This window comes from Falco peregrinus, chromosome Z (assembly GCF_023634155.1).
Source record: "Falco peregrinus isolate bFalPer1 chromosome Z, bFalPer1.pri, whole genome shotgun sequence".
In the NCBI taxonomy this organism is placed as follows: Eukaryota; Metazoa; Chordata; class Aves; order Falconiformes; family Falconidae; genus Falco; species Falco peregrinus.
In genome coordinates, this window is record NC_073739.1 from 85,066,226 (window position 1) to 85,080,504 (window position 14,279).

The window sequence follows — 14,279 nt, forward strand, 5'->3', positions numbered from 1 at the left end:
GGCTGTGGTGTGGGCTTCCGCAGTGCTGTATGTGCCATACAGGGATCTATAGTGTCACAAGGAAGTGCCATGGTCCCGTGCTGGGGAGCAGGGGGGTGTCATGCCCCCACCCAGGTGCTTATCCCCCAGAAAAGGCACAGGGTGCGGAGCAGCCCAGGCTGCCTGCAGCTTACAGCCGTGCTCAGCCCCCACATGCACCCCCAGGGCTCAGGGGGTCACTGAGGCATGGGGGCTCTCAGGGCGTCACTGTGGCTGTCAGGCTGGGCCACCCTCAGTCTTTTGGGGAGTCAGTGCAGGGTACCCCAAGGTGGTCGGACGGGCACTCCAGGATTGTCAGAAGCACCCCAGGGATGTCATGGTGGGCACACATGGGATGCCAGGTTGTGGACTGGGCACTCCTGGGGAGGACAACCCCGGGGCTGTCGCAGAAGAAACGTGGGACACACCGGGGCTGTTGGTGGGGCACACTGGGGCAGTTTGTGGGCACACAGGGGCTGTCAGGGGTCACATGGAGGCTGTGACGGGGTTACTGGGGCCACTGGGCTGGCACAGGAGCTCTCTGGGGTGCACTGGGGCTGTCAGTGGGCACACGGGAGCTGTTGGTGGGCACATGGGTGCTGCCAGTGGGCACAGGGGCTGTCAGTGTGGTACTGGGGCTGCTGGGCTGGCACAGGGGCTGTCCGGGGCAGAGCGGGGCTGCCGGGGGCCTCGATGGCGAGGGCGGGGGGGGCAGGCCGGGGGGCTCGGCGGCCCTGCCGGGGCTGCCGGGGCTGCCGGGGCCGGGGCGGCCGCTCCCGGCTGCCATTTCCTCGCGCCGCCGCTCGCTCCCACCATTTTCTCTCCGGCTGCCGCCGGTGCCGGCCCCGTCCCCGCCGCCGCCCCGCGCCCGCCGCCCCCGCGCCCCGCTTCATGTAGCCCCGCGGCAGCCCCCCCGCACACGCCCAGCCGCGGGGCCGCCTCCCGGCATGAGGAGCTGCAAGATGGTGCGGGTGGCCAGCGTGCTGGGGCTGGTGATGCTGAGCATCGCGCTGCTCATCCTCTCCCTCATCAGCTACGTCTCGCTGAAGAAGGACAACATCTTTGGCGCGCCCCGCGCCGCCGGCCCGGGGGGTCCCCGCATGTACATGTTCCACGCAGGATTCAGGTGAGGGCGCGGCGCGGGCCGGGGCCGGGGCTCAGCCCTTCCCACCCAACCTCACCCTATCCCATCCCCTCCCTTCCATGCCGCCCCCTGCCGCCCCCGCGCTGTCCCCCCGGAGATCTCCGGCTCAGCGGGCGGCCCCGGGAAGGCCCCGCAGCGGGGATGCGGCCCTCCCCGCGCCGGCCGTGCTCCGCGCCCCGGGGCTTGCGGGAGCGGAGGGACCGCGGGGACCGCAGCGCCCGCCAGGGGTGCTGCAAGGTGGGAGCAGCCTGACACCACCCTGCCCGGCACGGCCTGGCCCGGCACAGCCCTGCACGGCCCAGCCCGGTACATCCTGGTAGATCCCGGTACAGCCCGACCCGGCCGGGCAAGGGCCCGGTACAGCCCGGGCCGGCCCGGCAGAAGCCGGTAGAGCCCGGTAGATCCCGGCCCAGTCCGGCCCGGCAGATCGCGGTGGATCTTGGCACAGCCCCGCCGGCAGGGGGCGGTGCCGCGGGCGCTGTCCGCGGTGCTGATGGCGGCCGCCGCGGGGGCGGCCCGGGCACGGCCGGTAACGGGCTGCGCGTCTGTGTGTGGCTGCGTGGGTCCGTGTGTGTGGCTGCGTGGGTCCGTGCGCTCCTCTGCAGGTCCCAGTTCGCCCTGAAGTTCCTGGACCCCTCGTTCGTGCCCATCACGAGCTCCCTGAGCCACGAGCTTCAGGAGAAGCCCTCCAAGTGGGCCTTCAACCGCACCGCCTTCGCACATCAGAGGTGAGCGTGCGGCCGGGCATCGTGCCCACATGTCCCCTGCTCACCCTCCCCGAGGCTGTTCCCTTCCCCCCAGGGTTTAAGAAAATACAGTCATCCACTGCTAAATACTCTGAGCTCTGGGTAGTTTGCCAGCGGTGAGAGACAAAGGCTGCATGCGAGCATTTCCCCAGATGGTTACTGCTGTCTTGGAAGAACCGAGAGCAGGATACCAGGCTGCAAAATGCAGTATTTCACCGAACAGAATGTGACCCAGTTTCCCGGTGCGCAAGTGAAATCGTTGTTACTTCAAGATAAATAGCCAGGGTTTTAAAACTTGAGACCAATTGAACTGTAATGGTCATGCAATGCCATGTTCATGGCAGCCAAAGCACGCCCAGCTCAACATCCCAGCTAACAACAGCTCGGAGCCAGTGCAGTGCTGCTCTGCCTTCCAGCACTGCTCCAGCTGAGGGGGCAGGCAGAGACAGGGGCTCAGATGGGGGCCCTCAAGCCCAGATCCACCGGAGACACCCTCCTTGTGCACCACCTTCTGCCTCCTGCCCGCAGGTTGCACTGACTTTCCTGCTTCATGCAATGGAAAGGGTTTCTCAGTTCCTTCAGCTTCCCCAAAGCTGCTTTGTACTTGATGGGAAGTAAAATGTGCTTTCCGTTTTCTCACTGTGATGTGAACTTGGTGGCTCTGGCCAGCCTCTTTTATTTATTTGCTATACTAATATAGATCAGTAAATATATACTTTATACACTTTACATATATATAAACATATTAAAAAATACAGTTTATATACATATTTACTGATAGATATATATATATATCAGCAGTGTCTAAGTGTCTATAACAGAAAATAAAAGCATTTAGTCATTTAAGACAGCTACTACCACCTTGGACTATAATCTTGTCCTGCCAAACACCTGCTGTCTTAGAGACCACCTTGTGACCTGGTTCACATATCCCACTTGAGAGGCAGGACCCCTGGCCCCTCCACTTTGCCGCCAGGCAGCCAGCAGAGTCAGGATGGGGCCGTGACACCCCTTGGTGCTGGCAGGCAGGGCTCAGGCTTCTCTCCTCCCTTCTGGTCACTCCCCAGCACAGCAGGATGAGTAATGGCCTAGTGCTGACAAGCGCTGCCTGTTTCACTGCCCCTGTGGAGCTGAGGACCACCGAGGAGAGGTGGCACTTCACCTGCCCATCCTTTCCCCAGGACCTCCCAGGCTAGTGGGACAGTGGCCACCCCTCAGTATTGCTTCCTTCCTGGCACTACCAGCTCATCCTTCATCAGCCTGTCTCTGTGCCACCCCTCTGACAATTTTAGCTAATGTCTCAGGATCTGCCTTTGCGCTTGTCCGTTAGCCATAACCTATAATTAGGGCACCCAGTGGGACTCCATTAATGCTTAGACATTGGAGGATGCGAGCTGGAAGAAAGGTTGTTTGTTTTCTGTAAACACAACCAAATAAAATGGTATTTGCTTTCTAATTTTATGCCCTGCTAGGGAAACTCCTGAGCAGGGTTGATTTTGTTTGGTTTTTAAGTATCCTTAATAACCCTTGTAAAAATGCCAGCACGCTTGCCCAAATAAGACGTTAAGGAATTGTGTTTACATAAATGGAGACAGTGACTGTCAGTTGATTTTGTGATTCAGAGCTTCTTAATGAGAGCACAAAAATGAAATGCATTTAAAAATCAGCTCCTGTTAATTCAGCTGAACATCCTGGACCACTTGGTTTTGCTCCACATAGCTCATAGCAAACATGGTGCCATCGTTACCAAAGTGCCGTACCAGAAGTGAAACACACATGGGGAGCCCCAGCAGCAAACCGACCCACCCAGCCCCTATCCCAGCATATGTGGAGCCGTGCTGCATGCCAGCCCTCAGCACGGGGACTGTGGTAGGGATGTACTGTGACCTGTGCGCCTCGAGCTTACACAGCAAACCCAATGTTTTAATTCTGACCCTACCCCAAGAGACGCAGACACATCCTTAGCTGGCGCCAGTCAGGACCACCCAGTAAAGCCAAGTGGAGCTCTAGGTGAGAAGCCAGCTCCGTAATTCCTGTCTATTTATATTAATTTAAAAACCCTTTCTCCACACTGCTCAGGAAGCTGCTTTACTACATTAAAAAAAAAAAAAAAAAAGAAAAAGAAAAAAAAAAGAGGAATGTAAGTCTAGCTGGAAAGAAAATCTCTCCACTGCGGAAAGAGGGGAAATGTAATCCCATGTTTTCTTTTCTTTTGTTTTAGGCAAGAAATCCTTCAGCATGTTGACGTCATAAAAAATTTTTCTTTGACCAAGAATAGTGTTCGGATTGGACAGCTGATGCATTACGATTACTCCAGCCACAAGTATGTTTTCTCCATCAGCAATAACTTCAGATCGCTGCTTCCCGATGTGTCACCAATCCTGAACAAGCACTACAACATTTGTGCTGTGGTTGGAAACAGTGGGATCCTGACCGGGAGTCAGTGTGGGCAAGAGATAGATAAATCCGATTTTGTTTTCCGTTGCAATTTCGCTCCAACTGAGGCTTTTCAAAAAGATGTTGGAAGGAAAACCAACCTTACAACCTTCAACCCCAGCATCCTGGAAAAGTATTACAACAATCTTTTGACCATTCAGGATCGCAACAACTTCTTCTTAAGTCTGAAAAAGCTTGATGGGGCCATTCTTTGGATCCCAGCTTTTTTCTTCCACACATCAGCAACGGTCACAAGAACATTGGTTGACTTCTTTGTTGAGCACAGAGGGCAACTAAAGGTCCAGTTGGCTTGGCCAGGAAATATAATGCAGCACGTTAACAGGTGTGTATTTTTGCTTTGCGTTTAACTTGTCAATATATATATATATATATATATATATATATATATCTCTATATATATCTGTCTCTCTCTCCAAATACAGCTCTATTTATTTTTCTATTCACACCTGACCTGGTAGGCACTATCTAGCAAGTCAGGACCTGACACTGCTTGTTTTTAGAGCAAATGCAGTTTTGTTATTGCTTCAGTAAGTAACTTAGTTATTTCTTTACAGATTTATACACCACACAGCAGAGGTGGGTTGCTTGCACCGGGGCTTGGTCTGTCACTGGGCTCTGCTCCCTGCTGCTGCTTCTGCAGAGCCAGGAGGAGCACAGCGGAGCCAAGTGAGATGCTGTGTAATCAAAGCACCGCTCAGGGAAGAGCCTGCTCTTCTCAGCTAGCAGATAGGGATGCTAGCAGACAGCTGCAGGGTGGTCCAAGGAAAACTGTAATAAATCAAAGCAGGATAGCGTTGCCACCTCTTCAGCAAATGCACGTGTGAGCAGGAGCCAGTGTAGCATACTTTTCTGGATAAGGCACTGCCTGTCATGGTTAAAACCTAAAAACATTCAAAAGAGGACCACAAGAGACTGTCGATCTGAGTGCTACGAAGGCTGTGCTGCACTCCTGGTCATTGAAGGTTAATGAAGCGCAGCTTTTGCCTTATTCAGGCCATCAGCAGTCAGCACAGTTGGTCTCCAAGCAGTAACTTTTTTTCTTCCTGCAAACCTGTGGCATTTCTTGTACCCCAGACTAACACACTCTTCTTTTTTCCAGATACTGGAAGAACAAACACTTGTCACCCAAGCGGCTGAGCACAGGTATTCTCATGTATACCCTTGCTTCTGCCATATGTGAAGAGATCCACTTGTATGGATTCTGGCCCTTTGGGTTCGACCCCAACACGAGGGAGGACCTCCCATACCACTACTATGATAAGAAGGGAACAAAGTTCACGACCAAGTGGCAGGAGTCCCACCAGCTGCCTGCAGAGTTCCAGCTGCTCTACAGGATGCACGGTGAAGGACTGGCCAAACTCACTTTGTCGCATTGTGCCTAAGAACCTAAATCTTGAAGTGCCAAATGATTGTCTAAAAAGTGCCCAAAACCGAATTAAACATTCTTCACATAAAATTCTAAAAAAAAAAACCAACGAAACAAACAAAAACAAAACCCACCCTAACATATTTTCCATAATATAGAGATGCTTTTTAGTCACCCTTGTCACTGCTTATCAAAGGGTTTAAGCATATTTAGCAGTGCAGAAGCATTAATCAAATTCTGTGGATGCTATTCATGCAGCAGCGAAGTTGAAATATTTTGCATTTATAGACGTGCCACTAAGTACGTTTTAAGCCATTTTAAGTATTTTAGCATTCCACTAAATGCCCTAAATCTCTTAATTTTATTGATCCTTCCTGATTAGAACTAGAAGTGTTAGTTTTAAAAAGTTTTTCTTCTTTCATATATGTTGTTCTGAATAGCTCAGCATATGTATGTTGCCATGGCGGATCGAGAAAGCCACTCTGAATTCTGGTTCATCATCACTTGCAAGTTCTTCAGTGTGGATCCTGAATTCCACCACCTGCATATTTTCATATTTACTGAATTTTACATTTTTTAAAGAATAACGTGAAGAAGGTGGTCAAAATATGGCTGGTACCTTAGCTAGGCATTTATATCACACTCAGAATACTTCGGTGTTTTAATTCAGTTTGGGCCAAAGCCTAGTCCAAATTAGACAGGCTGTAACAAGTCCATCCACATCCATGTGATACTATTTGGTCTTTTTATTTTAAAGTTAAATCACCGTAATAGATGGAATTAGATTTCTCTGGAGACGCATCAGGTGAGAAGAGCCCCAAACCCTTGGGCGGGTGCATCTCCCTCTGTGCCTGCTCTCCGCACCCTCCAACAACGCAGGTCCCTTGGAAGGATGAGGCCTCTAAGTGGGGAGCACGTGGGCTCCCACCTGCCCCTTGGCACCCGCAGAGCTCGCCAGTGCTCCCCATTCCCGGTGCGCATGGCCCCGCCATGGGCCGCACATCACAGCACTGTGGGGTGAGGAGCTGGCCAGGCGCTGCGGCCTCCCCGGGGGACCTGCCATGACTGTACCCTGCTGGCCCTGGCACAGCTGACAAGGGTAGGTACTCGCTGTGCTTCGTACCTCCCACCCAAACCACCGTCCATCCTGCGGTGGCGATGGGGCGTAGTGCCCAGCAATGCCGGGTCTGCAGGGAACAGCCATAGCTTTTATTAGCCCAATTAACAGCAACGGGGCAGATGGGTGAGCAGGGCTATGTCTGCCCCCTGCCGTGACCTGCGGGGTGTCACCGAGGGGTGGGGTTGCCACCCTGCCCTGTGCCTGGCCCCTGGCTCCACAGCCGGACCTGGCCGGGCAGCAAAAGTGGCCAGGCGCTGGGATTTTAAAATGTTTTTTGAAGGGATGTGAGTGTGGCAAGAGTGTAGGGAAGAGGGAATACAGTTACCAGATTTCCTCATTCACATCTATAAATCCACTGTCAAGATAACTAAATCAGTGACCCCATTTTCCAATTGCCACCAGCCGCCCGAGGCAGTCAAAGGAAGGCACGGCTTCCTCTGTACCACTGAAAATCAGGCTGCTTGGAGAGAGAACAAACCTTAGGGTCACTTACAGTTTGAAAATGTTGGCCATTATGTCTCAGGATAAAGGAGCCTGTAAAATAACTTTCTTATGACAAGTATGCTTACAAGTGTTCTAACATTTTTCTACTACTCCGTATGATGCTGAGAACTGACTACACACTGAAAGATGCAAAATCCAATTTAAAATCTTACTTTAAAATGGCACACTTTAATTTTTCTCAGCCTCTTTACCTACAGGCAGATGTAGGAGGTGTGGAAGGAGATCTCGAGTACAACAAACGCCAAACCCGAGCAGCTGGGAGCATCTCCCGGTGCCTGCCACTGCCCCGCCACGGCACCACAGCCCCACCAGCCCCTGAGGTCAGGCCCCTGCTCTCCCCCACACCCCAGCTAGAGAAGGAGCTGGCAGCTTTCTTCCCCATTTGAATTATCCCACATTTTCTGGCTTTTGCTTTTTTCAAAGGCTGTTCAGGACTGGGGCATGCTGGCGAGGGGCTTGGGTCCCCCACACTGCAGTGTGCACAGACCCACTCCTGCAAGGAGCCGCCGCGTTCCCACCTGGCTGCCAAGCCTGGATCCGTGCTCCCAGGGCTCCGGCTCTCCGCCCTGTCCTGACGGTCCTGCGCTCATCGCCGTTCCTACAGCAGAGTACGGCCTCTAGCAACTGTTATTATGAAGACATAGTTGTGCAGTGATGGTGGTGTCTTATGAGTTGTTCTTGATATTACCACATATTGTTTGTCTCGTAGTCATGCGCAAGGGCCCGGACCAGGGAGGGGACCCCTGCAGAGCACAAGGACAGGCTGTCCCCATGCTAGCAGCTGCCCGTGTCCCCAGGGGAAAGACTGAGCCCCCCAAGCCCTGCAGGCCCTGTCGGCGAGGGTTGCAGCATCTCACCCTCCAGCTGCAGGACCACACGTCCCAGTGGGCAGCAGGGAGCTACAGGGCCAGGAGCAGCCAGGTCCTGCAGGAACCCTTGTCTAACTGCCGGAGCACATTGAATGTTTTTGCCAAAAAGCAGAAAAAGAGGAATTGCACAGGGAAGGAAGAGTTCTGCACTAGTTGTTAATGAAGTACAGTAATTAGTCATTTCCAATACCATTTCCTATTGAGCTGTACAGCAGATGCATGCTTTCTAAGGCAGGCTGATCGCTTTGCAAGTCACTGAGGTGCATGGTGAAGGTGCGCCCAGTGGCCAAGAAACAGCTCAGCAAAGAGCCCACTGGGGGAGAAGGGTCACCCCGAACCCTGGGTGATGCCTCTTGGCTTGTGGTTAATGTCAGATACTTTAATTAAGAGTTGTTTTATCAATTTCATGTAGGCAGCGATCATTTTTAATCAGCAAATTAAGGTATGTGGACTATTATCATTATATTGGCATGAAAGCAGAGGCCAGTGTGCTCTATATAATTTTCGGCTGCTGGCTCCTAATGGGAAATTGCACTGGCAGATCCTGCTTGGATGCTGCACTGCGTTTATATGGCATAACTACTTTAAATTAGATGTAGTCACAGGTAAACATTCATTAGCCTAAACAAACGTATTTCCATCCATGCACCTCTTGTGTCTCCTGGAGGCTCTTTTTGCAAGGGGGATGCTCAGCCTGGGGCAAGATGGTTCATTGCTCATCTCCCCCCAGCAGCTCTGTGCTCCTCCTCCCCTAATGCTGGCAGGGCACGGACACTGGCAAGGGCACGTCCAGTGTGGACATGGAGGAACTGGCCGTATAACTGCATAGTGAAGCTGGGATGGGAAGGTCTCCAGAGTCAAACTGGCCTCGGGTGCACTATGAGATGCTGGGAAGCCACGTGAAATGGGCCATCTGCTGTGTCCCAGCCCTGTCCCCAGTGTCCCCAGAGAGGGCTGATGGCAGAAGTGGATGTCCCTGTGCTGCAGGTGCTGCAAGGGCTTGTGCAGCTGCTGCACCTGAGTGGCAAAGCTCATGTGGAGCTGGTTCAGACAGAGCTGCAGCATCCTGCCTCTCTCTGAGAGCCCATGCAGGAGGAAAAGGTGTCAGTTCTGCCATGCTCAAGGGCCGCAGTTGCTGAGCAGTGCACATCTTCTCTCCACTCAAGCTACTCCTTTTCAGCACCCAGGAGAGAAAATAAAATGTAAAAATTAGAAGTTGAAACCAAAAACCTCAATTACCCCTGGGTAGTTTTTTAATTTTTCATAATTGATTTTTAAAAAAAAATTATTTCCCTTCCTAACCACAATAAACTTGGGGAAATTGCCCACAGCTGGGATTTCTGTTCTTCCCACAACTTGTACCCCCAGCCTGCTTCCCACGGCTGTGCTCCGGAGGTCTGCAACGCCCCACTCACTCCCAGCCCAGAGAGCACCAGGGACACAGCACCGCACGTGCCCCTAGATTGTGGGGAGAATGGCAATGGAAAGGTGTTTTAATGCACGGCACCTTAATTTGATCTTGCTTAATTTAAGCAAATGGAGGGTCTCTCTCAGGTTCATCCTGCTAGTGGCAAGGTCCCGTTATGATAGTCCTGGCAGCACAGCTGGAACTTTCCAGATGCACAGAGGCACCAAGTGCAGAGAAGGAAGTGTGAGAAAAACCTGCAAATATTGGGAAACAGGAATACAGAAAAATTATTGACAGAGTGCCATATTATATCATTGATTTTTAAGCAAAACTCCCCATTGATTTTTCAGGACCACATTGAACATTTCAGAATCATTGATTTTAATGGGGAGTCCTGCCCCAAAATCAATGGCGCAATACAGCCCAAAGTAAATTGCTTCTTAGCATCAATATTTTTTGTCCAAGCTCTTGCAATGTGGAAAAATGTCTTAAAATACGCATCTTTTGTTTTCACCTGTTTTCTTAGATGCAATTTGAATTCTACTTTTCTAGAGAGAGCAGAGGGGAAGGGCAGCTCATGCTGAGCAGTGGGACCAGCAGCGGCCCAGGGTGGGCTCTGCTCCCCCAGGCAGGGAAAGACCCTCCAGGTGCCTTGATGTCAGGCTGGGCTCTTTCCCAAACCCCCACTTTCAGGCCAGTTTTCTTGCAGGGCCTCATGTCAGGGGCACCATGCATCCCAGAGCAGCAAAGTGGGGTGACACCCTCCCAGTGTTTGCTCCAGCAGGTCTGGGCTCAGCATCCTTTTCTCACTGCACTGGGCTTATGGCACATGTAATTCTGGCTCTGTAGAAAACAAGGTGTGCCTTTGAGCTGGAAGAGGTCAGCAGGTGGTGAGAAGGAGGTGACGGCTCTGCCTGGTATCCCTCGGCTCAGAGGTGCAGGCTTGGCTGCTTGCGGTGGGCTGCTGTGCTGCAGGAGGAGGGCAATAGATTGTGGTGGGGTCTAGTGGAGAGGTGAGGACCAAAGGGTGCAGAGAAGACAGCAGCTGAGGCAGAGGGGCTCTCTGTGTCTGCCTCTCTCTGGCAGAAAATGCCTTTTCATTCAATAAGCAAGCTGCTCCCCTCTGCGAACGTGGCTCCTGCGGCAGGGAGCTGCTCAGGACAGAAAACAGCACCTGCATTCCATATCACCTTGGCTAGATTCTTCCTTCCTTTCTGTTTGGCCCAGAACCTTCCTCCCTCTGTCCATCTAAATGAATTCCTGATGGTTCAGGAAAAACACTCACTGTCATTACTGAATGTCTAGACAAGCAAATATAGCTAAATAAAAGTATGCGTAATGCAACGTGATCAATATTTGTAAGTACAAAACACTGTAGTTTACAAAATCAAGAGAAGTCCTTCCGACTAGCTCTGAGGGAAGGGTCTGGTGGGACGTAGAACCTGTGCAGCCCTGGGCTGCCAGCGTCCCACGCACTGTGGGCAGCCAAGGGTGAGCGGTGGTCTCATTCTGCTCCAGCCACTGCACCAATAGGATGGGTGCTGAGGACCTGCACTTTGGCAGGGACTGTCAGCAGGATCTTGGGGTGGGTGCTGTGTGGGGCTGGATGCTGTGGTCAGGGGGATCAGGCCACCAGGCAGGGTGTGGGAAGAAGGGGTGTACATAAGAATGGAAATACATGTGTTACCTTCTCTTCTTTTATACATCTTGGGTTTGTATTTTTGTTGCTTGCATCTTTTCAGTGAATGGTAGCAAGATACATTAAAACAAGGTCACTTTGGCTACCAGTTTTAATTGTGGCGTATACCAAAAAAGCAAGCATTTGTGAAATATAACTGTGAATGGAGGTTGCAAAAACAGATAGTTTAGAAAAAAAGCAGGTTTTCTGTAAATGAATGTGTCTTTATTCCAATGACTATACAGTTCAATGCCTGATGGAGTTGTTTTCAATAAAAAAAGACAAATATTAAAAAAAAAAGAAAAAAAATGCCATAATTGTAATAAAGGATTCATCATTTAACAGCCATACTAAAAGCATTATTTATTTTTAAATGGCTAATGTTCATAAAGGGCCAGGGCACAGTCTCAGGTGAATGGCAAAGCCGCACATGGTGTGAAACACGTTGCAAGAGGAGCCGGTGCTCAGCCATGCTCCCACAGAGAGCTCCTGTGGTGGCGGCGGGAGCAGGATGGGGCCCACAGGCCAGCACATGCCATGCCAGATGTGGTGCCAAGCCGAGGCCCAAGCACAGTCCGTACAGCGCATCATGCCTGGAAATGTGTGGGCACGCTGGAAAGTGAGGCCCTGGCTCTTCGCGTGACAGAGTCCCGCATCCTTGTTGTGAGCAACTTTTGTGGACAACAGCGCGATGGTTCATTTGGGATCTCTCAGCAATGCGATTCTTTGGTGTGAATGTGCCTGCAACATTGACTCGTGCCAAAACATGATACTGAATGCATTGTTTTTAAATAAAATGTTTTATTGTGCATTGAAAGTCTGTACAACTCAGCTGTGTCCGCCTCTTCCTTCTTATTTCCTGATCTGCTTACTGCCCGTAATAGTGACAGGCCCTCAGTGGGAGTGTTTCTGCACTGTAGGTGCACTCTGCTGAGCACCAGATTGTCATTTTCATCAAAAAACCTTGTGTATTTTAAAGGATACAATGCAGGGTTGTAAATGCATGCAAATCATATGAAAGCATGCCACGGGTACTCCACCCTAGCAAACCACAAGCGTGGCTTCCTGCAGCCCAAGTTTCATTTTAGGTGCTGAACTAACAGGAGTCGGTGGTGAGAGAGGTACAGTTTGGGTGCCAGGTCCCCGCTGTCGGTTCCTCTCAGGACACCGGTGACAGATGCTCCGTGGTGCCCAGCACACGGATCTCCACTGAGGGCCCCGGCGTTGCCTGCAGCACACCCCAGTGCCCACCTGTCTGGGCTCACCCTCCCGCGGTAGGGCAGGCAGGCACAAAGCACCTTTCCTGCTAACAAGCCCAAACAGCTGATCTTCTCTCCCACTGTAATGGATCTTTTTTTCCTCCTAAGTGAGTAAATGCAGATGCTGTTTGCAGGTTCAAGTGTGCTTAGCAGCTCAGCAATAATCTGACTGAAATAATTATCCCGCACATGTCAAAAGGGAGCAAAGTCCTGTTTTCAGAAAAGTTCCCAAATTCAGGGTCTCTGTGGGTGGGATTTGGCACAGGGGAGGGAGGATCCCCATTGCAGAGGGGCCTCACACATCCCAGATGAGAAGGAAACCCTGGCTCACGCAGTGCAATTAAAGCCAGCCGGCTGTTAGGGGTCTCCGGGCAGCTGCCTGCAGCTGAACCCCTCCCCTGGGGTCTGCCACGCAGGGGGAAGGCTCAGGCACCTGGGACCTCTCCTGTGCCCCACTCCCAACACCAGCTTTGGGATGAGCTGCCACTCATGGGGAGTCCAGCCCCACGTGCCTCCAGCTAGCTACTAATATTAATACAGAGTGAAGTATGATTTACACATTTTTCACTTCAAACTGGCATGCAACTTCTAGTTATCCTGTTTCCATGGCTCTTGTGCAAGCTCCAGGCATATTTTATACCAGTGAAAGCAGCACAGGATCATTCCTGACTCTCATCCTGTCCTCCAGTACACTCTCAGATCAACGCAGCTAACTACTACCCGCCTGTTTAATAAGTACACTCTCTATTCCGGCTGCTAATGAAAATACTGGGGAGTCACTGGCAAGGACAGACCACCACAGAACCCTTCTCAAGACCTCCTCCCATTGAGATGGCACAGCACCGATGACAGCCTCTTCTACCCACCAACAGCTTTTCCTCCCTGCAGAGCAGCAGAACAACTCTCCTTGGCCGCCTTCTCACCATTAACAACTCAGAGAAAGTTTTATTGGTGCGTTTTAACTCCCTTGCTAGCTGTCTTCCACTCGTGCCTCGGGCTTCCGGGCAATGTTCCTACTATTCTTTAGTGCTATTCTCATCGTTAGCCATTAAGCACACACTGCTTGCTCGTGCTGAGATTTTTTTGAGTGTTTGTGACTAAGTTGCTCTCCCAGCACCCTTTCTTTCTTCTCCCTCCCAGTCAGGGTGGGCTTGTGCCCTTGATCCCTGTCTGGAAGTGGCTTCCAGGTGTGCTGAGCAATTTCTCCCTTTTTTGCTTTTTGTGGGCTCCCACCCTGCTGGTCTCTGGGTGCAGGGGCATGCAGGTGCTGCGTGGGCAGGGGGCATCCTGGGCAGCACACAGCAGACAGGTGAGGATTTTGAGGGCTGAATTGTGGACTCCAGGGCCTGTGTTCAGCACATCAGCTCATCAGCTTTTCTGCAGATCTGGACTTAAACAACAGGTTTTACTGGGAAACTTCATCAGAAGAGTTGCCAAGGGTCTTGTTTATTGCTCCCTGTATTTTGTTATGCAGTGCAATAAGCTTAGTGTGATGGATCACATTCTGCACTCCTGTGAAATACGTGGCATTACACAGCATGTAAATCAGTACACAGCTTGGCTCAGGTCATTTGTTCATTACAGTGAATTACACTCCCAAGAACATCTTATATCCCACTTCCATTACCTACAATACACTAGTAAGAAGGACAGATTGCCCCGCTTCAGCCTGTGCCTTTCTACCTTCTGTTCCAGTGGACACTACAGTAC

The 14,279-nt window shown here is 51.6% G+C and overlaps 1 protein-coding gene across 1 annotated transcript; it reads left to right on the forward strand.

Moving 5' to 3' along the window:
- The first annotated feature begins 752 nt into the window (after window positions 1–752).
- ST8SIA3 (ST8 alpha-N-acetyl-neuraminide alpha-2,8-sialyltransferase 3) lies at window positions 753–12,128 on the forward strand. The gene is made up of 4 exons (XM_055791658.1): window positions 753–1,144; window positions 1,768–1,890; window positions 4,130–4,687; window positions 5,465–12,128. The coding sequence occupies exons 1-4, from the start codon at window positions 966–968 to the stop codon at window positions 5,745–5,747; spliced, it is 1,143 nt and encodes a 380-aa protein (XP_055647633.1). The 5' UTR covers window positions 753–965; the 3' UTR covers window positions 5,748–12,128.
- The last annotated feature ends 2,151 nt before the right edge of the window (window positions 12,129–14,279 follow it).